Source organism: Narcine bancroftii, chromosome 4 (genome assembly GCF_036971445.1).
Source record: "Narcine bancroftii isolate sNarBan1 chromosome 4, sNarBan1.hap1, whole genome shotgun sequence".
Taxonomy (NCBI): Eukaryota; Metazoa; Chordata; class Chondrichthyes; order Torpediniformes; family Narcinidae; genus Narcine; species Narcine bancroftii.
The window spans coordinates 171,327,319-171,353,713 of NC_091472.1; the positions used below are offsets into that span (position 1 = coordinate 171,327,319).

Sequence of the window (26,395 nt, forward strand, 5' to 3'; positions counted from 1 at the left end):
CCACCTGGATGCATCCCCGATCCAAACACTGGCACCTCCTGGACTACATCCTGGTGCGAGAAAGTGACAAACGAGATGTGCTCCACACCAGGGTCATGCCTAGCGCGGAATGCCACACTGACCACCGGCTGGTTCGCTGCAAGCTCAACCTTCACTTCAAGCCAAAGCCCAGGAACAATAAAGCCCCCAGAAAGAGGTTCAATGTTGGAAACCTGCAGTCAGACGAAGTGAGAGGAAACTTCCAGGCAAACCTCAAAGCAAAGCTCGACGTTGCAACCCGCCTCACGGACCCGTCCCCTGAAACCCTCTGGGATCAGTTGAAGACTACCATACTGCAATCCACTGAAGAGGTACTGGGCTTCTCCTCCAGGAAAAACAAGGACTGGTTTGACGAAAACAGCCAGGAAATCCAGGAGCTGCTGGCAAAGAAGCGAGCTGCCCACCAGGCTCACCTTACAAAGCCGTCCTGTCCAGAGAAGAAACAAGCCTTCCGTCGCGCATGCAGCCATCTTCAGCGCAAACTCCGGGAGATCCAAAATGAGTGGTGGACTAGCCTCGCCAAACGAACCCAGCTCAGCGCGGACATTGGCGACTTCAGGGGTTTCTACGAGGCTCTAAAGGCTGTGTACGGCCCCTCACCCCAAGTCCAAAGCCCGCTGCGCAGCTCAGACGGCAAAGTCCTCCTCAGCGACAAGATCTCCATCCTCAACCGATGGTCAGAACACTTCCAATCTCTTTTCAGTGCCAACCGCTCAGTCCAAGATTCCGCCCTGCTCCAGCTCCCTCAACAGCCCCTAAGGCTAGAGCTGGATGAGGTTCCCACCCTGGATGAGACATATAAGGCAATCGAACAACTGAAAAGTGGCAAAGCAGCAGGTATGGATGGAATCCCCCCAGAAGTCTGGAAGGCTGGCGGCAAAACTCTGCATGCCAAACTGCATGAGTTTTTCAAGCTTTGTTGGGACCAAGGTAAACTGCCTCAGGACCTTCGTGATGCCACCATCATCACCCTGTACAAAAACAAAGGCGAGAAATCAGACTGCTCAAACTACAGGGGAATCACGTTGCTCTCCATTGCAGGCAAAATCTTCACTAGGATTCTACTAAATAGAATAATACCTAGTGTCGCCGAGAATATTCTCCCAGAATCACAGTGCGGCTTTCGCGCAAACAGAGGAACCACTGACATGGTCTTTGCCCTCAGACAGCTCCAAGAAAAGTGCAGAGAACAAAACAAAGGACTCTACATCACCTTTGTTGACCTCACCAAAGCCTTCGACACCGTGAGCAGGAAAGGGCTTTGGCAAATACTAGAGCGCATCGGATGTCCCCCAAAGTTCCTCAACATGATTATCCAACTGCACGAAAACCAACAAGGTCGGGTCAGATACAGCAATGAGCTCTCCGAACCCTTCTCCATTAACAATGGCGTGAAGCAAGGCTGTGTTCTCGCACCAACCCTCTTTTCAATCTTCTTCAGCATGATGCTGAACCAAGTCATGAAAGACCCCAACAATGAAGACGCTGTTTACATCCGGTACCGCACGGATGGCAGTCTCTTCAATCTGAGGCGCCTGCAAGCTCACACCAAGACACAAGAGAAACTTGTCCATGAACTACTCTTTGCAGACGATGCCGCTTTAGTTGCCCATTCAGAGCCAGCTCTTCAGCGCTTGACGTCCTGCTTTGCGGAAACTGCCAAAATGTTTGGCCTGGAAGTCAGCCTGAAGAAAACTGAGGTCCTCCATCAGCCAGCTCCCCACCATGACTACCAGCCCCCCCACATCTCCATCGGGCACACAAAACTCAAAACGGTCAACCAGTTTACCTATCTCGGCTGCACCATTTCATCAGATGCAAGGATTGACAATGAGATAGACAACAGACTCGCCAAGGCAAATAGCGCCTTTGGAAGACTACACAAAAGAGTCTGGAAAAACAACCAACTGAAAAACCTCACAAAGATAAGCGTATACAGAGCCGTTGTCATACCCACACTCCTGTTCGGCTCCGAATCATGGGTCCTCTACCGGCACCACCTACGGCTCCTAGAACGCTTCCACCAGCGTTGTCTCCGCTCCATCCTCAACATCCATTGGAGCGCTTACACCCCTAACGTCGACGTACTCGAGATGGCAGAGGTCGACAGCATCGAGTCCACGCTGCTGAAGATCCAGCTGCGCTGGATGGGTCACGTCTCCAGAATGGAGGACCATCGCCTTCCCAAGATCGTGTTATATGGCGAGCTCTCCACTGGCCACCGTGACAGAGGTGCACCAAAGAAAAGGTACAAGGACTGCCTAAAGAAATCTCTTGGTGCCTGCCACATTGACCACCGCCAGTGGGCTGATAACGCCTCAAACCGTGCATCTTGGCGCCTCACAGTTTGGCGGGCAGCAACCTCCTTTGAAGAAGACCGCAGAGCCCACCTCACTGACAAAAGGCAAAGGAGGAAAAACCCAACACCCAACCCCAACCAACCAATTTTCCCTTGCAACCGCTGCAATCGTGTCTGCCTGTCCCGCATCGGACTTGTCAGCCACAAACGAGCCTGCAGCTGACGTGGACTTTTTACCCCCTCCATAAATCTTCGTCCGCGAAGCCAAGTCAAAGAAGAACAATTCATATTCAGAGTAGGTCTCTGCCAAATAAATTGTATTCCAATTCTACCAAAATATTTTAAACCTCTGGCTGATACAGGAGCACATTTTACAGCTCCCACAAGAGATTTTAAAATAGATGCCATCAATGAGAGAAAAAGCTAGCATGTTTAACTCAATGGTAGACTAATTCTGAGGGTCTAGATTAATCCATTTTTGAAAAGACTGGGATTGATCAGGGATAATTACCACATCTTTTTCAATGGGACAAGCTGTCTCATTTAATTTTGAAGGAACGAAATACATTGATGAGAGCATTGCAGTTGATATAGTCTGCCTGGACTTCAGCTAGGCCTTTGACAAGATCACACATGGAAAGCTGGTCCAAAATACAAAGGAATTTGGCAATTGTAATAAAAGGCAAAGGGTGATGTTGGAGGGTTGCTATTGTGATTAGAAGTGCAGCAACCAGTACTTGACTGTTCATTATATACAGTACATTAATGACTCAGATGTGAAACAAAACTTATTCAAGGATTGATATGTTTTTGTTGTCAGCCTATATTCAAGGGAGAGTTAGGAAAACGGAGTATAAACCTAGACTACTATCTGATTATTCACCCCTGTTATTAGCAATAGAACTGGAGGACATCCCACCAAGGGCATATAGATGGAGGTTAAACTCCATGGTATTTAAAAGGCAGGAATTTAGGGAGTTTATTGAATGCCAAATTAAAATATATTTTGAAATAAACACAGGATCAGTGGAAGACAAATTTATATTATGGGAAGCAATAAAAGGCTTCATTAGAGAGCGGATAATAAGTTAGGTGACTAAGATGAAAAAGGATTACAATCGGGAAATAGAGCAGTTGGAAAGGGAGCTAGTAAGTACAGAAAAGGAATTAGTAAAAAGGGATGATATAACAAAAAGGAGAGAATTGGCAGACAAAAAAATTAAATACAAAACATTACAAACGTACTAGGTGGAGAAGAACATAATGTAAACAAAGCAAAAGTATTAAGAACAGGGAGAAAAAACAAAATATTAACCTGGCAACTTAAAACAGACCAAGCTAAAAGAACGATACTGGCATCAAGGAAAAAGGACAAACAAATTACATATAATCCAATGGAGATTAATGAAAATTAAGGAATTTTATGAACTATTGTATCAAACTGAGAACGAGGGGAAAGATGATAAAATAGAGGAATTTTTGGCTAAAATTGAACTGCCGAAATTGCAAGAAGAGGAACAAAACAAACTAATAAAACCATTTGAAATAGAGGAAGTACAGGATATATTAAAAAAGCTGCCGAACAATAAAACACCAGGCGAGGATGGATTTCCAATAGAATTTTATAAAACATTTAAAGAGTTATTAATTCCTCTTCACCTGGAAGTAATGAATCAGATAGAAGAAACACAAAACTTGCCAGATTCAAGACACCAATAATCACAGTAATACCAAAGATGGGGAAGGACCCATTAACACCAGCATCATATAAACCAATATCTCTACTTAACTCAGATTATAAGATAATAGCGAAATTATTAGCTAACAGATTGGCCGACTGTGTACCTAAAATAGTCAAACAAGATCAAACTGGATTTATTAAGAAAAGACGAACAGCGGACAATGTCTGTAAACTTATTAATCTAATCCACGCAGTTCAACGAAATAAGAAACCAACAGTTGCTGTTGCTCTAGATGCAGAAAAAGCCTTTGACAGAGTAGAGTGAAACTACTTTTTTTTTTTTAAAAAAGTATTACAGAAGTTCAATCTACCAGAAAAATATATAAATTGGATTAAAGCATTGTATAATGGACCATTGACGAAGGTAGCAGTAAATGAATATGCATCGTATCACTTTAAATTAAGGAGGTCAACTAGACAGGTATGTCCACTATCCCCCTCATTGTTTGCCTTCGCAATAGAACCTTTGGCAGAACTGACAAGAAAAGAAAATAAAATAAAAGGGATAAAAATAAAGGAAGAGTATAAAATCAGCTTATTTGCAGGTGACATCATAGTATACTTATCAGTAAAAGAATTACATAATAAATTGAAGGAATATGGAGAAATATTGGGATACAAGATCAAGGAAAATAAAAGTGAAGTGATGCCAATGAGTAATGCGGATTATACAGAATTTAAAAAAGAATCACCATTTAAATGGCAAGCACAAGCAATCAGATACCTAGGGATCAGGTTAGATAATAATTTAAGCAACTTGTACAAACTAAATTGTCAGCCACTAATAAAGAAATTTCAGGAAGACTTAGAACATTGGTAAAAAAATTACCGCTAACGTTGATCGGGAGGGTAAACTGCATTAAAATGAACGTGTTCCCAAGGATACAATACTTATTTCAAGCGTTACCAATTTCTTTAACAGAAAAAATTCTTTAATGAACTAAAGAGAATATTAAGGAAATTCTTGTGGAAAGGGAGGAAACCAAGGGTAGCAGAGAGGTATATCAAGGTGGTTTGCAGCTATCAAATTTTAGAAATTATTATAGAGCTGCACAATTAAGGTACTTATCAGATTTTTACCAGACAAGGGAAAAACTAGACTGGACTAAGATAGAACTTGATAAAATAGGGGAGAAGGTACTGGAACATATACTTTATAAGCGGGATGAAAAGCTGGTGCAATATAAAAACTCACCAGTACTGCATCATTTACTTAATACATAAAAGATCCGCTTAGAAAAGAAAAAGAAATGAATTGTCAAATACCAAAATTATTATTGACGCAAAATCCCTTTTACAATAGACAATCTTTCCTTTAGAGAATGGGAGAGAAAAGGAATCAAAAGAATAGAAAATTGTTTTTTGGGAAATAATTTATTAACATTTGAACAGCTGAAGTACAAATATGGAATAACTCATGGTACAATGTTTGCATATCATCAATTAAATGCTTATTTAAAGGATAAATTGGGAAACAGCCTGAGATTACCTGAAGGAAGCAGCTTTGAATATGTAATTACACACACAATGATAATTAAAAGATTTATAACCAACATGTACATTAAGCTGCAAGATAAGGAAAACGATGAAATAAGCTATAAACCTAAGCAGAAGTGGGAAAAGGATCTAAACAAAGATAAAAAATGAAATTTGGGAAAAGTTATGTTCTGGAACTATGAAGAATACAATAAACACAAGGTTATGCATGATACAGTATAATTGGTTACACAGGCTATATATCACTCCTCAAAAATTAAAAAATGTGATTCAACATTATCAGACAGATGTTTTCGCTGTAAGAATGAAATGGGAACAACATTACGTGCAACTTGGGCATGTTCGAAAGTGAATACATTTTGGGAAGAATGAAATCAGATACTAAATTACAAAATATAACATACCAAACAAAGAGATATTTCTTTTAAGTAACATAAGAAGTAGAGAATTAGGCCTCAAATTGGATAAAGTGCAAAAAAAATTCATGATAGCCTTAGCGACAGCAAAAAAATGTATAATGTCAACTTAGAAAATGGAAGAGAGCATGAATATACAGCAATGGTACATGGAAATGAAAAAATGTATTCCATTGGGAAAAATAACAATTTAAAAAATAAAGTCACAATGTTTGAACAAATTTGGGAACCATACATGGAACTTGCTTACTACCTCCATCCCCTAGAATGAGAATGAAAATGATAAGACAAAACTACTAGATTCAGTGTGTAATAAATAGATGACACATTTTTCTTATTTATTTTCCTTTGAGTGAAGATATTGTTTTATGATTTTACTCAGAAACCTGGCCAGGAAGTCTTGGCAAGCACGGTGTCGGCAAGTGTAATGACAACAGGCGCCTCCTGTTGGAACTCTGCACAGAACAGCAACTTGTCATTACTAACACCCTTTTCCAGCAGAGAGACAGCCTGAAGACTACCTGGATGTATCCCGATCCAAACACTGGCACCTTCTGGACTACGTCCTGGTGCGAGGAAGAGACAAACGAGATGTGCTCCACACCAGGGTAGTGCCCAGCACAGAATGCCACACTGACCACCAGCTTGTTCGCTGCAAGCTCAACCTTCACTTCAAGCCAAAGTTCAAGAACAGTGGAGCCCCCAGAAAGAGGTTCAATGTTGGAAACGTAGTGAGAGGAAACTTCCAGGCAAACCTCCAAGCAACGCTTGAGGATGCAAACAGCCTCAGGGACACATCTCCTGAAACCTTCTGGGATCAGCTGAAAATGGCCATACTTCAATCCACTGAAGAGGTACTGGGCTTCTCCTCCAGGAAAAACAAGGACTGGTTTGACGAAAACAACCAGGAAATTCAGGAGCTGCTGGCAAAGAAGCGATCTGCCCACCAGGCTCACCTTGCAAAGCCTTCCTGGCCAGAGAAAAAATTGGCCATGCAGCCATCTTCAGCACAAACTTCGGGAGATCCAAAATGAGTGGTGGACTAGCCTCGCCAAACGAACCCAGCTTAGCACTGACATTGGCAACTTCAGGGGTTTTTAATGAGACGCTAAAGGCGGTCTATAGCTCCTCACCCCAAGTCCAAATACCTCTGCGTAGCTCAGACGGCGAAGTCCTCCTCAGCGACAAGATCTCCATCCTCAATCGATGGTCAGAACACTTCCAATCCTTTTTCAGTGCAAACCGCTCAGTCCAAGAATCCGCCCTGCTCCAGCTCCCTCAACAACCCTTGAGTCTAGAGCTGGATGAGGTCCTTACCCGGGAAGAGAAATACAAGGCAATTGAACAACTGAAAAGTGGCAAAGCAGCAGGTATGGATTGAATCCCCCCCAGAGTTCTGGAAGGCTGGCAGCAAAGCTCTGCATACCAAACTGCATGAGGTTTTCATGCTCTGCTGGGACCAAGGAAAACTGCCTCAGGACCTTTGTGATGTTATCATCATCACCCTGTACAAAAACAAAGGCAAGAAATCAGACTGCTCAAACTACAGGGGAATCACGCTGCTCTCCATTGCAGGCAAAATCTTCGCTAGGATTCTCCTAAATAGACTAATACCTAGTGTCGCTGAAAATGTCCTCCCAGAATCACAGTGTGGCTTTCGCGCAAACAGAGGAACTACTGACATGGTCTTTGCCCTCAGACAGCTCCAAGAAAAGAGCAGAGAACAAAACAAAGGACTCTACATCACCTTTGTTGACCTCACCAAAGCCTTTGACACCGTGAGCAGGAAAGGGCTTTGGCAAATACTAGAGCGCCTCGGATGCCCCCCCAAGTTCCTCAACATGGTTATCCAACTGCACGAAAACCAACAAGGTCAGGTCAGATACAGCAATGAGCTCTCCGAACCCTTCTCCATTGACAACGGCATGAAGCAAGGCTGTGTCCTCGCACCAACCCTCTTTACTATCTTCTTCAGCATGATGCTGAACCAAGCCATGAAAAACCTCAACAATGAAGATGCTGTTTACGTCCAGTACCGCACGGATGGCAGTCTCTTCAATCTGAGGCGCCTGCAAGCTCACACCAAGACACAAGAGCAACTTGTCCGTGAACTACTCTTTGCAGACGATGCCGCTTTAGTTGCCCATTCAGAGCCAGCTCTCCAGCGCATGACGTCCTGTTTTGCGGAAACTGCCAAAATGTTTGGTCTGGAAGTCAGCCTGAAGAAAACTGAGGTCCTCCATCAGCCAGCTCCCCACCATGACTACCAGCCCAACCACATCTCCATCGGGCACACAGAATGGTCAACCAGTTTACCTATCTCGGCTGCACCATTTCATCTGATGCAAAGATCGACAAAGAGAGATAGACAACAGACTCGCCAAGGCAAATAGTGCCTTTGGAAGACTACACAGAGTCTGGAAAAACAACCACCTGAAGAAACACACAAAGATCAGCATGTACAGAGCCGTTATCATACCCACGCTCCTGTTCAGCTCCGAATCATGGGTCCTCTACCGGCATCACCTACGGCTCCTAGAACGCTTCCATCAGCGCTGTCTCCGCTCCATCCTCAACATTCATTGGAATGACTTCATCACCAACATCGAAGTACTCGAGCTGGCAGAGTCCACAAGCATCGAATCCATGAAGACCCAACTGCGCTGGGTGGGTCACGTCTCCAGAATGGAGGACCATCGCCTTCCCAAGATCGTGTTCTATGGCGAGCTCTCCACTGGCCACCGAGACAGAGGTGCACCAAAGAAGAGGTACAAGGACTGCTTAAAGAAATCTCTTGGTGCCTGCCACATTGACCACCGCCAGTGGACTGATCTCGCCTCCAACCGTGCATCTTGGCGCCTCACACTTCGGCGGGCTGCAACCGCCTTTGAAGAAGACCGCAGAGCCCACCTCACTGACAAAAGATAAAGGGGGAAAAACCCAACCCCCAACCCCAACCAACCAATTTTCCCTTGCAACTGTGCCTGCCTGTCCCGCATTGGACTTGTCAGTCACCAACGAGCCTGCAGCAGACGTGGACATACCCCTCCATAAATCTTCGTCCGCGAAGCCAAGCCAAAGAAGAAAGAAAGCAAGATATTGTATATGTTGAATATTTATGGGTTTGGGGGGGGTGGGTATAGAGGAGGGAGGGAGGGGGAAAAAAGGGAGAAAAGATCACTATAAATTTAATGAGAAACATTTGTACATGTTGATATGGTTCATAGTGTGAAAAATAAAAAATAAAACATTTTTTTAAGAAAGATGTGAATGCATCAGGTATAATCAGTAGGTTTGAAGACATGAAAATTGGTGGTGTGGATAATGAAGAGGGTAGCCTTAAGCTACAGAAGGATATTGATCAGACAGTAAATTAAAATTCCATCCCAATAAATACAACATACCTTGGAATGTCCAACAAGGGCAGGATACACACCATGAATGCTAGGGGCCCAGGGAGTGCCGATGAAACAGAAAGTAGCAGCATTGTTCAACAAGTTGAAAGCATTTAATTTTTTTTTAAATTTAGACATACACTTCAATAATAGGCCATTTCAGCCCTACAAGTCCATGGCACCCAATTTACACCCCATTAACTTATATTCTGGTATATTTTTGAAGGGTGGGAAGAAACTGAGCCCCCAGAGAAAACCCATGCAGATACAGGGAGAACAAACTCCTTACAGACAGTGCAGGATTCAAACCCAGGTCCAGTCCCAATCACTGGTGCCATAAAGGTGTTCGACTAACCACGACTCCAACTGTGCATCATACAAAATTAGCTTTCATTAGCCAGGGCACAGAGTAAAAGATCATGGTACAATGTTTCAAAAGATTGTTTAGGCCTTAGCTGGAGCTGAAGGTATTGTGTGTAAATTTAATCACAACATCAGAAAGATGTGATTGTACAGGAGAAAGTGTAGGACAGATGGAATGTTTCACTTACAAGGTAAGACTTTTTAAACAACTTAAGAGAATTAAAAACTATGAGAGGCATAGATATTGTGGATAGTGAGACATCCAAAATCAAGAATACATAGGTCAATGGTGATGATTCAGAAGGTTAGAGAATCTGAGAATTTTTTTTTTTTATTTGCACCTAGGTGGTTGCAACTCGAGACCCACTATAAAAAAAATCTGATCGCGCAAACACAGAAGACTGTGGTCCAACTATAGGAGATCAATTTAGATGGGTATTTGGTCTGCATAAACATGCTGTGTGAAAGAGCTCATTGCTATGCTATACAACTCCACATAAATTTTTTTTTCTTTTTTTAGGTTATCAGAAACATTTTTTGATTTTGTTTGCTCTTGAAATAAAACCTGGCAATTATATGAATTTGTAATGGTACACTAGAAAACTACCTTGGTAGGGATTAGGCACTTGATAGCAATTTTGAAAAAGATTTAAATCTAATAAAGTACCCTAATATTATCAAATCCTGATGAGTGTAGGTTACACTAAAAACTGCATTATAAATATAAAGAGTCAGAATCCTTAAAATTGAAGGCTCAGTTATTGGCAAAACATGGTTTGCAAAACATGAAAGGTCACCTGGAACTTTACCAAAACCTTTTAAAACTCTTTAGGATATTTTGGAATAAGATCTGTATTCTAGGAAATACTGAGAACAAACCACCAATCCCAGATGCAAAAGTACTTACCACCTGCTGTACAAAGTCCCAGTTCACCAGTGTATCTGGGTCAGCAAAGTAAATGCTGTAGTCCTGCTCTTCAGAAACCACAAACTGACAGCTTGAACAGAAAAAAAAATGAGCAATTAGCCAATAAAACCCATTAGTTCAAGTTAGACTTTAGAACAGATATTTAACTTTTGTAATCCTTTTAATATACTTTAGTTTCTTTTTTTGTGTGCACACCATTTAGGACATATAGTCCTTAATGGAACATCAGCAGTACAGGTTGTAAATCCAATCTGGTGACATTGGGACCTGACCATTGCCAGACCACAGAAAATGCTAGAAAACAGAAATGGACTCCGCAGGGGAACCCCCCCCCCCCCCCCATATAAACAAAGTTGGAACAAACCTTAAAACTGAAAATACTGTGTGGCAGCACAGTTAGTTTAGCGGTTAGCGCAACACCTTTACAGTGCCAGTAATCAGAACATTCGTTCAAAACTCCTTAAAGACAGTGCGTGACTTGAACTCTAGTCCTGATTGTGGTAGATTCAACCTTTACAGTGCAAATTATGAAGATAAAGAAACCAAAGGATCCAAGAATATTTTTACTTGGAGATATTTATGAAAAGGATTGGACAAATACCAAGAATTTTTTTTTTTTATATAAAGTATTGCAATAGCAACTGCAAAGAAATGTATAGTGATATCATGGAAAGACGATAGAGAAGTGTTATTAAGTAGATGGTATAGTGAGATGCAAAATTGTATTCCTTTGGAAAATATTATGTATAGTTTAAGGAATAGAGTTGAAATTTTTTTTTTTATATAGTATTTGGAAACCATATATGGATTTTATGGATAATTTTCTGTCCACCTATCTTATCCACTCCTCTTAATTAATAATTTTTTAATAACAATTAATGATTGTCTATGCTAATATGATTGTATATTAAATGGTAGGTGTTTCTTTTCTTTCCTTACTTTTGGGTGGGGGGGGAATGGGGAGAAATATATAAAAGTACTTTTTTGTATCATTGGCTTTGGATATTTAATTAATGTTTTATTCTTTTTTTCCCCCGTGATGATGCAAACAATTAAATATTTTTTAATTTTTTTATTTTTTTTAATAAACTTTACAGATTCACATGTGTTGGACCATGGAGTTGTCAGACCAGAGCCATAGAAGAGAGGTACAACCTGTACAAAGTAGTTATTATTTGAAGGAACAGTCAAGAGATTCACGAAGCCGGAGCTGATAAATTCTGCATCTGATCTTTACAAATGCCTCTTGGGAACACAGAAATGAGCCCTTTCAGTCTACCTCACCCATGCCAGCCTTGATGCCCATTTTTTGTTAATCTCATTTGCTGGCATTAGGCCTGCATTCCTCTCCATCCTTCCAACCTATGTACCTGTCCAAAATATTCTGCCTTTGAAGTTTGAATCTAGTTTACCGGCACACCTCTACCACAAGGAAGAATTTTGTTGTAGATGTATACTACTTGTGTATACGATATTAAAACTCTAATCCCTTGTGTGATTTAACCTTATAGATGAGATTATCACACATGCTCCAGATCCTAGTCAAATGCATGACCAAAGTCCATGTAAAATCACCTTATTGCTTTGCCTTCATCAATTCTTTGTTAGCCCTCGAAGGTCAGATTTTTAAATACTCCATCTCTTCAGTACAAAACCATGTTGACTCCACCTAATCAGCCCTCTGTCGTTCCAACAAATTCCTGCCATTGATGGAAGGGGTACTAACCTGTAGTTTCCCGGTTTTTCCCTTCTGCCCTTTTTGAATATTAGTTACATTCAAGTCTTCAATCTTGGCTAATGAGGATGCAAAAATCTCAAACACCCCAGAAATTGCCTCCCTTGCTGCCCTTTGCATACTGGAATAGAACCAGTCAAGCTCCAGAAATGTATCCACCCTAATATACTTCAATATTTCTAACACCTTTCCGATACAGGCACAGTCCAGAATATCAGCAGATCACTCCCTAATTATCCAACTTGCTGCTGTCCTTCTCTCTGGTGAATAGATATCCCTTGGCTCCATTCACAGACTAACCTTCAGGAGCCTATTCTTAATTACTCTAATTTCTAGTAATACAAAAGGATTTGGATACTCCTCAATAGTACTTGTCAAATTCTCTTTATGGTCCCTTTTTACTCTCAATTTCTTTCATTTATTTCTACATCCTTTTAGTGACTTATTTGATATCAGTTTTCTATGCCTGACATAGGCTTCTTTTTCCCTCATTAAAGCTTCAGTATCCTTTGTGAACCAAGATGTCATTATTGCCTCCTCCCCTTAGAGGGACATCCTGATTCTTACCATCTCTCTTTGAAATGCCTCATTTATCAGATGCAGTTTCTTCTCAGCAGCTGACCCTAATCTACTTCACCCAGGTACCCATCTATCGAAATGCACATCCCCATAACTTTGATATTTTTTTCCAAAAGTTCATAATGAGTTCGAGTCCTAAAGGGGTTTCCCTGGATTACCTTGAAATTTACTAATCTATGGTCACTATTCCCAAACCATTCATCCAATCTCATTTGCCAATTTCAAGTAAAGTTCCCTCCCCACTGAGGCACTATCATAATCTTTCAGAAAAACCTTAAATCCAATTTTTACAAAATCCTTCCCATCTAAGCCCCTTAAATCAAAGAATAGTGGGAAAGTTAAAATCTCCAACAAGCACAAACCTATTGTTTTCATCTCCTTCCGTGATCTGCCTACACAAGTTTTTCCAATACTCCTTTCAAACGCAAACATTTTACTGTGAACTTTTTACAAAAGCAAGCCATTTTAAATTCTAGTCGCACAAAGAGCTACAAAATAAACTCATCTTCCAAGCCTACCAATCACTACCCCTTAGAACAAGGAAGGTGCCTTCCTGGAATTCAGCAATATTCAACACCTTTTTTTAAAACCTGCTCAACAAAGAAAGTGGGGAAATGAAATGAGCCCTGGCCTCAAAAGACACCATGCTGGGGAAGATGTGTATGGGGTTTTAATATACTAAACTTAAATTCATAAAATCAATCCCAGATACGAGAAGCAGTTTTCCAATTGCTAGCACAACTGAAACCAAACTGTTCAAAGTAAGAGCTCCATTCAAATTCAAAGATTCCTTTTATTGTCATGTATATATTACATTTTAAATATATTATTTGAAGATATACTTCAACATTTGTCAGCCACAAGGCAAACAAGTCACCCTGAGCAGTGCCCTCTGCCTTTGTCTTTTGACAGTGAGGTGGGCTCTGCGGTCTTCTTCAAAGGAGGTTGCTGCCCGCCAAACTGTGAGGCGCCAAGATGCACGGTTTGAGGCGAGATCAGCCCACTGGCGGTGGTCAATGTGGCAGGCACCAAGAGCTTTCTTTAGGCAGTCCTTGTACCTCTTCTTTGGTGCACCTCTGTCTCTGTGACCAGCTCGCCATAACACGATCTTGGGAAGGCGATGGTCCTCCATTCTGGAGACGTGACCTACCCAGCGCAGTTTGCCTCTAACAATAGGAGAAAGCAGCAAAAGCATCTGCTAATTCACCTCCAGCAGCCGCACAGACTCCAGTTCAAATAATCAGCAATCCAAACTCCAGATGCAAACCCCTGATATGATCAGGATGCCTTCAGAAGCCAAAGGCCCTTCGTGCCTTCGGCACACTCTTGAATCCCTGGATCTCACCTCTCCAGCAGCCGCATCCTGTGTGGATCATTCAACCGTATAGCCCTTCGCTGGTCATCTGTTGTGGTCACCATCCTGTACAATTGTCTCCTATGATTCTCCTTCTCAACAGGGCAGGGAGTGGGGGGGGGGGAGGCAGGCAGTTGTTCTTCCTGTTTCTGCTGCCCTGTGCCAGCCCACTGCTCCCCTGCAGTCTGCAACCCCTTGTGATACACTGCCCAACACAGCTGCTGTCATCTTGGGCAGAGACCCCGTGGTTGCAGGATTTTACAAAAACTATCAGGCGATTTAAAGTCTGTATGGAGCCATCAACATTAAGACCAGGCAGGAGGATCCTGAGAAGCAGCACTTTCTCAACTCTCTCAGGTCCGCACCAGAGGCAGCATCATCACAGCAGCTCCAGAATTGTCCTTTTTTTTAATAAAAACCTTGAAAATTAGTGAATGCAATCTATATGCAATTATTCAATTCAAAGTGAACAAATTCAAGTTACCAAATTCATAATGCTCTACTTACTTGGCCTGCAGAAACTGCTCCTTGTTGAATGGCTTGTGTTTATGCCCCCACTTGTTTCTTTTACCCCAGCGTCCTTGATAACTGCCATCATAATGTAACCCTGACTGTCCACGAGGTTCAAAAGTAAAATTTAACAGGTGGTTTAGGCTTATCTTCTTAGGACCAGTAAACTGGGCAGGGCTGAACTCTGCCCTTTGCACCTCTGCTACCTGCAGATAGAAAAAAAGTCTCAACTTGCAATACTGTTTCTGTACTCTAAACTTTTCCTAACTTGATGCCTCATTGTGCGTTGGTTTAGGGTAGTGGTTCTCAACCTTTTTCTTTCCACTCACATACCACTTTAGGCAATCCCTTACTAATCACAGAGCTCTGGTGGCATAGGGATTAAAGTGGTATGTGAGTGGAAAGAAAATAGTTGAGAACCACTGGTTTTGGGCAAACAGTAGTAAATCTTAAATATTGTGTAAAGTTCATTAAAATAGTTGGTACTCTGGGCCAGCACACAGACCAACCAAATTTTCACCCAACAGCTATGCAAATCAATAGTCTAAACTGAAGAAAATATGTACAACGTCAAAGCAAAAATTACACATTCATGATGAGAAAACAGCAGAAAACTTTTAAACCATTCCAGTCTATCCAAATTGATTGATATTCATCTGCTATATGAACTGTATGAAAGGGACAAACCATGCTGAATATGGTAGGTGCTCCAATAAATCTTGCATTATAGATCAGATTCAAGCTTGAAGTATTTTGTCCTATTAGTTAGGATAAAAATCCCATGCAAAAGGCAGATCAAAAATTCATCCTGCCAATTGGTTCAAGAAATACTGTAGCACTGCAACACCAATCTTTTTCAATGAAATACAAGAGAATACATTCGATCTCACCTCCTCCCGTCTACCACCATTACCAGAAGTGCTAAAGGGTTTGTTGGCACCACGTGCTGGAGGTCTCTTGTCAAAAGCTTTGCTTTTCTGTGGAATGGAGCGGCGGGTCTGATTAGATACATTTTCAGTTTTAGGAAAAACTGGGTCTCGTTTTCTGTTGTAGCGTTTTGATCCATTTCCAAATTTCCCATCTGAAAAAGTTTAAAAAGTGTTAATTTTTATCATCATGAATAATACTTGACTGAGAAATCAAGGATTTGTTAACCAAGGATATCACTTAAAGTATTCTGGTGCATTAAAAATGGATACAAAATTATTTAAATGTCTATCTCTTCCATAAAATTTCTCCCTGCTCCTGTATTCCCAAGGAACATTAAGAATGGCTACAAAAGCAAGGAGTTGGATGACCATCTTTCAGCATTGTACTAAGTTCATTCAAATTACAGTACTAATTTCAAGAAATAATAAATTAAGCACGAACATCTGCAGCAAATAACAAGGAATAAGGGGAACAGGTCAGTGTTCAAAATCAGAAGTAATCAAAAGTTAAAGAGTAGATGATGTCATTTTGAAATTTATCTGCCAGAACGATAAGGGTTATTTAAACAATGAATAAAATGGGAATTGGATCTCTATATTCAAACTCTTTCCAAATAGGTTTTGTGAAAAAAATGGAAATATCTACACTATATTTAAAGATTATAAATAGTTAGCTGAATATCGATTTCAGCAGAATGCATCCAGATTCTTCAAACTGAGTTCACATTGCCTACCCAACTTGTTGCATGCACGGCTGTGAGGGGAGTAGGAATGAAATCAGGAGAGATATAATGTGCAAGCTAGCCTTGAGGGTCAAGAGAATGAGGAGCCATTCGTAGGTCAATTAATTGGAAATATTTTAGGAACTAAAATATTTGATGGACAAAACAGAGAGGAGAGCATAACAGCAAGAAATAAGAAATTAGTTTGAAGGGTGTACTTTTAAAATGACAAATTAAAACTGGGAAATGAGGAAATAAATATTTTTATGCCTTCACAATAGAAGTAAAAAAATGTACCAATAACAGATAATCAATGGGCAAATTAGGAACTTGAGTAAAAAAATTGACAAAGCAATAGAAACAAAGACTGAATTCACTCATAACTTTTTTTTAAATGTTGACTACAGAAATACAGGAATATTCTTCATCAGTTTCAAGATTTTATAAATGTCCTAGAAAATTAGAAATCAGCAAATATAACAGTGCTATTTGAGGGAGAGAAAAGCAGCAGGGAACCAACACACAAGGCCTAACATTCGGAAAACGCTGCCAGTCATTCTTGAGGAACCTGCTAGACAATAAGAACACAGTCATATTAAGATTATTTTAGAAAAGGAAGATTACCAAGAGCTCTTACTGGTTGTAACCAGATAATTTTTTTTTTACTTGATCTGCAAGAACTTATGGTTGTGGTGGATTTGGAATTCCAAAAGACATGTGACACAGAGCAAATGAGTCTGTGCCGGCTCTCAGAGCAACCCAATTCTCCCTGCAAGTATTTTCCCAATATTTCCAGCAACTTCCCTTGGTCTTAAAATTTACTGACATACTACAGCTAATTTAAAATGACTGACTAATTTCCCAATGAATGCATTACTGGAACATGGGAGAAAACACTTGCAATGCAGGAAGAATGTGCAAACTACAGCAGAGAGCAATGAAGGCCAGGGTAAAACCCTGGACACTGATGCATCATGGTAGAAGCTTTACAAACTGTGCCACCATGCATCTCAATAAGAGGCCACAGACTTGAGATTGCTAATAATATTAAAATCAGCAGGCAATTTGTTAAATGACAGTTAACAAGAGTAGTCACTTAGGTTGGTGATCTATTAGATTTGGTGGAATAGAGATAATTGCTGGGGCATCAGTTACTGGCAATCTACATTCATTACTTTAAAAAACCTGTTATGTGCCCAATCTAATAGTGAATGGAAAAGCAAGTGGTAAGGAGGGCAAAGTCTCCAAAGGATAGATAAGTATCTATCCACAGTATCTGTACTGTGACAACAGAAATACAAAGTTGCCCACTTTGATAGTAAAATACTTCAATATATGAAACTATTAAATGCTTGAAGATCCAGAGTCCTGCATTTAAATGGAAGGACAGCGAAAGTGGAGTAAGCCCAACTGCAATGACGGAAGACTTTAGGAGCACCACTGTTGAAATGAAGCTTTCAAGTGTTGGTCTCTAATCAAAGCTAAATCTTGAAGAAAAAACACACAGAACTGATTCCCTAGATGAAGAATCCAGACTGGGCAATTCTTCCCTGAAGGTTTGAACACCAAATGATCATCTGAATGACATAAAATTTTCCAATAGTTTGAGAGGTGGGTTGGATGCTGCAAATAGGTCTTCTCCAGTGGAGAAGCAATGAACTAGGAAACAAATCTCATAAAATGACAAGAATTTCTTCTGAAAGAGCTGAGGTTTATCAGAATCGTCCACCTCAAAATTTACCAACATCAATAATTATGGGTTTAATGAAATCTAACAATTCTTGATTCAGGTATCAGTTCCAAATGGAAACAGGAATTACAAAGTTGGTATCACTCAATAATATCAATTGGACACAAATGGCCAGTCTTGGGCCTAGTGATTAAAATTAACCCATTTATGATACAAGGTACCTAAAGTTCAAATTTATTGTCAGAATACAAACTACACGGCATCAATCAACCCTGAGATTCTTTTTCCTGAGGGCCAGGCAGAATTTCTAATTAACTGTAGACTGTTTACATTTCTTTCTTGTGTACAAACTGCAAATACAGAAAATAAATGTTCAACAATAAATAATGAGCAAAGTCCTTAAATGAATCTGAATGAGTTTTTTGTTCAGGAGTCTGATGGTGGAGGGGGTAGCAGCTATTCCTGAACCTGGTGGTGCGAGTCTTGTAGCCTGTACCTCTTTCCTGATGGCAGCAGCAAAAACAGATCATGTCCTGGGCAGTGTAAATCCTTGATGATTGCTGCTACTCTCCTATGGCAGTGTTCGATGTAGAGGCTCTCAATGGTGGAGAGTGTTTTGCTTGTGATGTACTGAGCTGTGTCCACTGCCTTTTGCAGGGTTTTCCGCTCGGAGGTATTGATGCCCCCCCCCCCAAAAAAAAGGCCATGATGCAGCCAGTCAATGCACTTTCCACTACACACCTGTAGAAGCTTCCCAAGGTTTCCAATGTCATACCAAACCTCCACAAACTCCTGAGGAAGTAGAGACACTGATGTGCTTTCTTCACAATGTCATTTGTATGTTGGATCCAGGAAAGGTTGTCCAAAGAGAATGACTTCCAGAAATTTAAGTTTTCAAATCTTCCTCAATGCTGACTCATCACCCCTTTTTAAAACAGACTACTATGGTCAGCAAATGTGTAGAGTTATTGGTGGTGTACCGAGCTACATAGACAGATGTGGAGCAAGTAGAGCAGAGCTAAATACACCACCATGTGGTGTGGCTGGAGATCGTGGAGGTGTTCTTACCAATCCATACTGAATTGGGATCTGGAGATGAGGAAACAGGATACGATTGCACAGTGGGCTATTGAGACCTTGATCTTGGACTTTGCTTATTAGTTTTGAGGGGATGATGGTGTTGAATGTCATCATTCCCAAAAGAATGAAGGACTTATTAGCATCAACAAATAGGTCCAACAGAATATTTTTCCTCCCCAGGCAAAGAAAATACACACACTAGGAATCCACAATACATATCAGCACTGGAAATCAAATTGAATGGAGAATATGCTGGAAATATTTAAAGACAACAGTAGCCCAGATTTTCTGCCATTGCAGGCTTGCTAACAATCTGCAAAAAAAAAAAGTCCAAGTTTACATTGGATCCCAATATTGAACATTTGCATGACAAGACTGCCATTTCCACAAATCTAGTTTTATGACACCTACACAAGGACATTCTAATAAATTAAATCATTCCATACAGTGGCATTTTTCAATAAAATCCTACCTAATGGTTTGGGATAATGACTTTTCAAAGCTGGAAAAGAATCATAATATGTAACCAATTTTAGACAAATAGCGGGGGAAAAGGGAAGAAGCAAGAAGAGGAAATAAAGTAAACCTTTGACAGATTAGAGGGCAGGACATTAACAAAGGCAAATGGTGCAAGGCAAAGGAAGCAAAGATGGAACTAATGATTGTGTAAGTACCAATAAAATTATTTGTCAATTCCAAAAGGCTGCAAAATGACTCAAAAGCTGATATTATTGATTATGTTTGTCTTGTAAGCATAGGAACTCCAGGATAGTCACAGTGGGGTTGAGAATTAAATGGCTAGAATCTTAGGGTCACATCTGTAATCTGACTATAGGTATTCCACAAAGTAGCCAACATACATGCCTCAATTATTTATTTCTGCACATTTTATAAAGTAGTACTCAGGTCAGGCAGTGGAAAGGGCCACTCCTTTTCACACTGTAGAATTTAACAAAATATAAAAGGCTGCAATTTCAGGTAACTTATGTTTCTATAAGAACAGATGATATCTCGTTGGTGATCAATCTACTATATTGGCTAATTTTCCTCTATTAACACAGCCTGCCTTTCTGGGTATATCCTGCAACCCTTAATTTCACAACTCCATGTTCTTTTGTTTGTGATCTTATTGTTTTTCCTTTTTCTCCACCTCCAATAACCACCCACTTTCTTCATAATTTACAATAAACTGCTTTTTTCCCCCCCCAGGTTTGACAAGAGGTCTTAAACCAGAAATACTTTCCACGGATGCAGTTTGATATGTTGAGTGCCTCTAATTATTTGTTTTTGAACTTCTAAATTCCATCATTTGTAATTTTTTTTAAATGATCTTGCTTCAGATTTGGTCATTTCAAAACACTGAAAAGGATAGTGATGAAAAATTGTTACATTAAATGAGTCCTAAGGAACATGCTGTGGCAGCGCACTCTCTCATGGCGAACTGGCCCCGCATGCAACGCCACAGGGCGGGGCACCCATGGGAAGATGGCGCCGTCAGGGTTTTTCCCTGCCTCAAGTCTCCTGCCCAGTACACGCCTGGGGCAGCGATTTTGACGTCACCACGCACGCAGTGTCTGAGCTCACGCTGCCCTTAAAGAGGCGCGCATTGAATTTGAATAAAAGTCGTTCACGACATTCAAAGTGGTGGCTATGTCTTTCTTGGCTGTGGCCAACTCCACATTGGTGACCCCGACGAGCCCAGACACCTCTCTGGTCTCAAGAACATGGATCCAGCCGAGATCAACGGTGTTGCCATCAAACTGCCCCCCTTCTGGACCCATCGCCTGTGTATCTGGTTCGGGCAGGCAGAGGCGTAGTTTCAACTGAGGAACATTTCAGCAGATGCCACAATGTTCTACCACATCATGAGTGTGCTGGACGAAGAAACGGCAGCCAGGGTGGATGATCTAATACACAACCCACCAGCCGAGGGTAAATATCCTGCCCTCAAGAACCTGCTCCTCGACACTTTCAGGCTCTACCCTCAGCAGCATGCTTCCAGACTCCGACTGCACACCATCGGCCCTCATGGACGAGAGGCTGGCGCTGGTGGAGGATCACAGACCTTGTTTCCTATTCTGTCAGATCTTCCTCGAGCAAATGCCAGAGGACATTCACCTACTCCTGGCGGATGAGGACTTCACGGATCCACGCCAAGTCGCAGCCCAAGCAGACATCCTCTGGCGCACCAAGAGGGAGAACGAAGCAGTCCTCAGTCATGTTATGCGACCAGGAGCCAACCGCCGCGACACTCCCCCAAGCACAAGCCGGAGGAGCACCATCCTACCTGGTGCTTTTACCATCAGCGCTGGGGAGCGCAAGCTTGTAAGTGCCGACAACCATGCAGTTAGCAAGGAAATGACCTGGCCAGCCGCCATTGATGACTGCGACGGCTGGCCACGTGAACAGACTCTTTCATGTTACCCACAAGTCCACTGGCCAGCGTTTCCTGGTGGAGCTGAGCGTCCTGCACCCCCCCCCCCCCATCGCCCTCGAGACACGCACTCCAGAAATCTCGTGGTCCTACCCTGCAGGCAGCCAATGATTCCGCCATCGAAACCTTCGGAACCCGCAGGGCGCAGATCCAGATAGGGAAAGAGAAATTCTGCTGGTTCACGTTAGCCTCAGTGGGTACTGCGTTGTTGGGGGCCAATTTCCTGAGGGCCCATGGCCTGTTGGTCAACATGAAGGGGAAAAGGCTGGTCAAAGCTCGCACTTTCCATTCAGTGCGCCTGGACGCCTGCAAGTTCGAGATTGCCACCATCGCCACTTCGAGCAGACTCCACAAGTTCTCCGCCATCCTGCAACCATAACTCAGCACCACGTTACCCCAGCGGGTATACCACCATATCTCCACGCAGGGCCTGCATGTCAAGCCCAGACGACTTCTGTCCAAGAAGCTGCAGCTGGTAAAGGAGTTTTCTCGACTGCAGGAGTTGGGGATCATCCGTCGCTCAGACAGTGCCTGGGCATCCCCCCTCCACATGGTCCCCAAATCCTCCGGGGGCTGGAGACCCTGTGGAGATTACCAGCGCTTGAATGACACGACCACACCGGACAGGTATCCGGTTCCCTCACATTCAAGACTTCTCAGCCAATCTCCACAGTGTGCAAGTCTTCTCCAAGGTCGATCTGGTGCGGGGCTATCATCAGATCCCGGTCCACCCAGAGGACATCAGCAAGACAGCGATCATCACCCCCTTTGAATTCCTGTATATGCCCTTTGGGCTCAAGAAAACGGCCCAGACTTTTCAGCGCCTGATGGACGCAGTGGGTAAGGACTTGGTGTTTATTTATCTGGATTATATCCTTATCGCCAGCCGCAACTGCGAAGAGCACAATGGCCACCTCTGTAACCCGTTTGCCCAACTGGCAGAGTTTGCCCCCCCCGGTTAACATGGCCAAGTGTCAGATCGACAAGTAGACGCTGCAGTTCCAGGGCTGCCCTGGCGCCGGAGAAGGTCGCGGCCGTCCAACGGTTCCCCAAGCAACCACCCTCAAGGGCTTGAAGGAGTTCGTGGGGATGGTGAATTTTTAACCATCGGTTCATCACCGGCACCGTCCACACCATATGCAACTGCTGTTGGCATTGATCGTCACTAAGGAGAAAGTCCTGGCCTGGTCGGAGAAGGCAGAGATCACTTTTGCTGCAACAAAGGAGACCCTTGCCAACACAACTCTACTGGTGCACCCAGCACCCACAGCGCTCTCGATGGATGCCTCAGCCACGGCGGTAGGGGGAGTACTCAAGCAGTGGCTCAATGGACTGTGGCGCCCACTGGCTTTCTTTAGCAAACAGCTGCACCCACCGGAGCTCAAGTACAACGTTTTCGACCAGGAGCTCCTGGCACTATACCTGGTCATCCAGGACTTACGATACTTTCTGGAGGGTAGGCCCTTCACGGTGTTCACGGACCACAAGCCCCTCACGCAGGCACTCACCCAGATCAGTGGTTGGGTCGTCAGGAACACCACCTCTCCTACGTGTCGGAGTTCACCACCGACATCCGGCAGAGGAGAGGTAAATACAATGTCGTGGCGGACGCACTCTCTCGTCTGTCGATCAACGCTCTCGCCTCTGGCCTTGACTACACACAATTGGCATAGGCCCAGAAGCAGGACACAGAGACACAGACTCTCTGGATCGCCATCTCTGGCCTCGATCTCCAGGACATTCAGTTGCCCAACAGCCCAGACATGCTGCTCTGTGACTTCTACCGTGCCCGGTAGTCCCACCGCAGTGGAGGTTGAGGATTTTCAACTTAGTCCACAACCTAGCCCACCTCTCGGTGAAGACATTAGTGCAAATGGTGGCAGAGTGGTTTGTGTGGCACAGGCTCAAAAAGGTGGCGGAAATGACGAGGAACTGCACCAGGTGCCTCTCCAATTACAGGCCAGCAATTCGACCCGGCGGTGCGGAGACTTCAGCACATCCAAGTTGACGTTGTAGGCCCCCACCGGTGTCCAGAGAGGTGCACTTCCTTCTCACAATAGTCGACCGAACCACGAAATGGCCGGAGGCCATTCCCATCAAAGAGGCTTCCGCAGAGACGTGCGCCAGGAAATTAGTCAGCCATTGGATTGCCAGGTTCAGGGTTCCAGCCCACATCACCAGTGACAGAGGTGCCCAGTTCACCTCCGCGCTCTGGGCTCAGCTGGCAAACCTCCCGGGGGGTTCAACTCCACCACACTTCAGCTTACCACCCACAGCAAATAGTTTGGTGGAGAGATTTCATCGTCACCTGAAATCTGCCCTCATGGCTCACCTCACCGGCCCAGGTTGGGTAGACGAACTGTCCTGGGTCGTCCTCGGCATCAGAATGGCACCCAAGGAGGACCTACAGGCATCTTCTGCAGAACTGGTATACAGCACACCGTTCTCGCTGCCCAGTGAGTTCTTTGGCCCGGAGCTCAACGCCACGTCCGAGCACGCAAACCTGTTGGCGGATCTCCGTAAGAAGCTCTCCTCGCTAAACCCCTCCCCACCTCCCTCACATCACGGCGCCCGCCCGACACATCATCCCAAAGAGCTGGACTCGGCGGAATTAGTTTGTTCGGCGCAGCCCACATATGGCACCTTTGCAATGCCTGTACGAGACTCCTGCTCAGCGCGCGCCTGGGGCAGCGATTATGAAGTCACCGCGCACGCGGTGACTGAGCTCACGCTGCTCTTAAAGGGGCATGCGCTGAATTTGAATAAAACAGTCATTAACAACATTCAATGTGGTGGCTGTATCTTTCTTGGCTGTGGCCAGCTCCACAATGCCAAGTTATTAGATGAGACACGATTTCTTGAATTTAATGCCTCAAAGACAGAGAGAGGGTCATCATACGGGGCTGTGGGATAGAGAGTTAGAGCAAACTCAAATTGTCAGTTACCCAATCTGTGCATGTACGCTGCAATCCAGCAAAAACAGCATCAGTTTTTGAAATGATAAGTTTCAAAAACTTGTGTTTTACTTCATAGTACATTTATTTCGTAAAACCATAATTCTTAAAATCAAATTCCCCAACATATGCCAAAAGGTTATTTAATTCACCATCGTTCAGCTCCTCCCGTTGGGAAAGAGATACAGGAGTATCAGAGCCAGCACCACCAGGCTGAGGAACAGCTTCTTCCCACGGGCAGCGAGAATGCTGAACGAGCAAAGGAACTGCTCACACTATCCATCCGAGACTCTCGTATTTACGAAACAACATTTATTTATTTTTATGAATGTATATTTGTTCTGAGTATGTATTGTTTGCCCGTATGACTGATTGTGAGTCTCCGTGTTTTGCACCTGTTTCATCGGGTTGTACTTGTGCAATCAGATAATAAACTTGGAAAAATTAAACCTCCAATAGTTAAGTTCCCTAGGTCGGTCAGACCTCAAAAGTTCAGTCCACACCACCTTATTAAAAAAATAATGAAATGCGGTATTAAAAATATCAGAATTTTTTTAAAAAACTTCCAATATACAACAAATCAGACGAGAAATTATAATGTCCTTGACTATATGAACTGGAAGCAAAAGCAAGGTGGGGAAACTCAGCTGGTCAAACCGTGTCCCTCATATAGCAAAGATAAAAATACATAACTGACGTTTCGGGTTCAGCCCTTCATCAAGGTAGAGATGCCTCAAAGACACGGTTTGATCTGCTGAGTTTTTTCTGCCATTCTTCAACCGCGGTGCCAAGTTTTTCTCTATAAACGAATTTAAAGAACTCCCATCGAGAAAGTTTGGTGCAAACCAATTTATCCTGGACTCGGGTCAGCGCTCCCAGAGACTTGACAAGACCCGAGCACTCAAGATTCGGCCGTAAGACATCAAAGCACAACCTTGTGATGTAGGTGCAATCACAAACACTCGAAGTGGCAATGCAGGGTTAAATGACCATGTAAACATTACGAGCGCCGGAGAGGAGAGGAGGGGAGGGGAGGACATGCGCGTGCCTACCTTGTTTGGGTTTACTGTCCGAGGTGGGCGCCTTGGTAGGCCCTGCCGAAGGGGATCGCGCAGACTTCTTGTCCATGTCTGGGTTTTCCAGCATCAGCTTCCGACAGATCAACAGGAGCGACGTGGCTGGTTGTGCCAACCGGTTTTCCACAGGGCATCGCGTAACTGGGCCTAACGTTAATCTTCATCATGGCGACCTCTGCATCGTGATCCTGAAGAATTGCAAAGATAAATAAGACCGGAGCGGAGAGAGAGACTGAGGGGGTGGGGGACGAATGGCTCCAAACAAGCCCTTTGAGATGGGAAGAAGGGGTCCAGTTGCTTCACTTGACCCCCACCCCGTGGTCCTGAAGCGGCTTTCGTGCGTCAGGCTGCACTGTTTTCCAGCCCCGTCACTTTCCCCCACCCCCCGTCTCAGCACGGCGACGAGTCGCCAAACAAGTACGGAAAACCCGGATGGAGAGCCTTTTATAGAGGTTGGGAAATCTGCGCCTGCGCTTTTGCGCCCCGTGCTGAGGCATGGACGTCTTCAAGCTTGGACGCCCTGGCCTGTAGCCAACAGCTCTGTGATCACGTGATTTTTGTCGCAGCCACCTCCTCCTCATGTGGATTGCAAAATATCACTTGTTAAATCGTTGGTCCTGAGGATTAGACTATCCTAGCAAAAACACAGAATTG

At 43.2% G+C, this 26,395-nt stretch overlaps 1 protein-coding gene across 2 annotated transcripts in view; it reads right to left on the reverse strand.

Annotated features, from left to right (window-relative positions):
• The window catches only part of rnf10 (ring finger protein 10), a 45,497-nt gene extending 19,325 nt beyond the window's left edge, over nucleotides 1-26,172 (reverse strand). For both annotated transcript variants that reach the window (XM_069932973.1, XM_069932972.1), the window contains exons 1-4: nucleotides 25,718-26,172; nucleotides 15,747-15,937; nucleotides 14,854-15,062; nucleotides 10,658-10,748 (exon numbers count right to left, since the gene is read on the reverse strand). In XM_069932973.1, the coding sequence (XP_069789074.1) occupies nucleotides 10,658-10,748; nucleotides 14,854-15,062; nucleotides 15,747-15,937; nucleotides 25,718-25,811 (585 nt within the window). In that variant the 5' untranslated portion in view covers nucleotides 25,812-26,172. The remainder of the gene's footprint in view (nucleotides 1-10,657; nucleotides 10,749-14,853; nucleotides 15,063-15,746; nucleotides 15,938-25,717) is intronic.
• Between the last annotated feature and the right edge of the window lie 223 nt (nucleotides 26,173-26,395).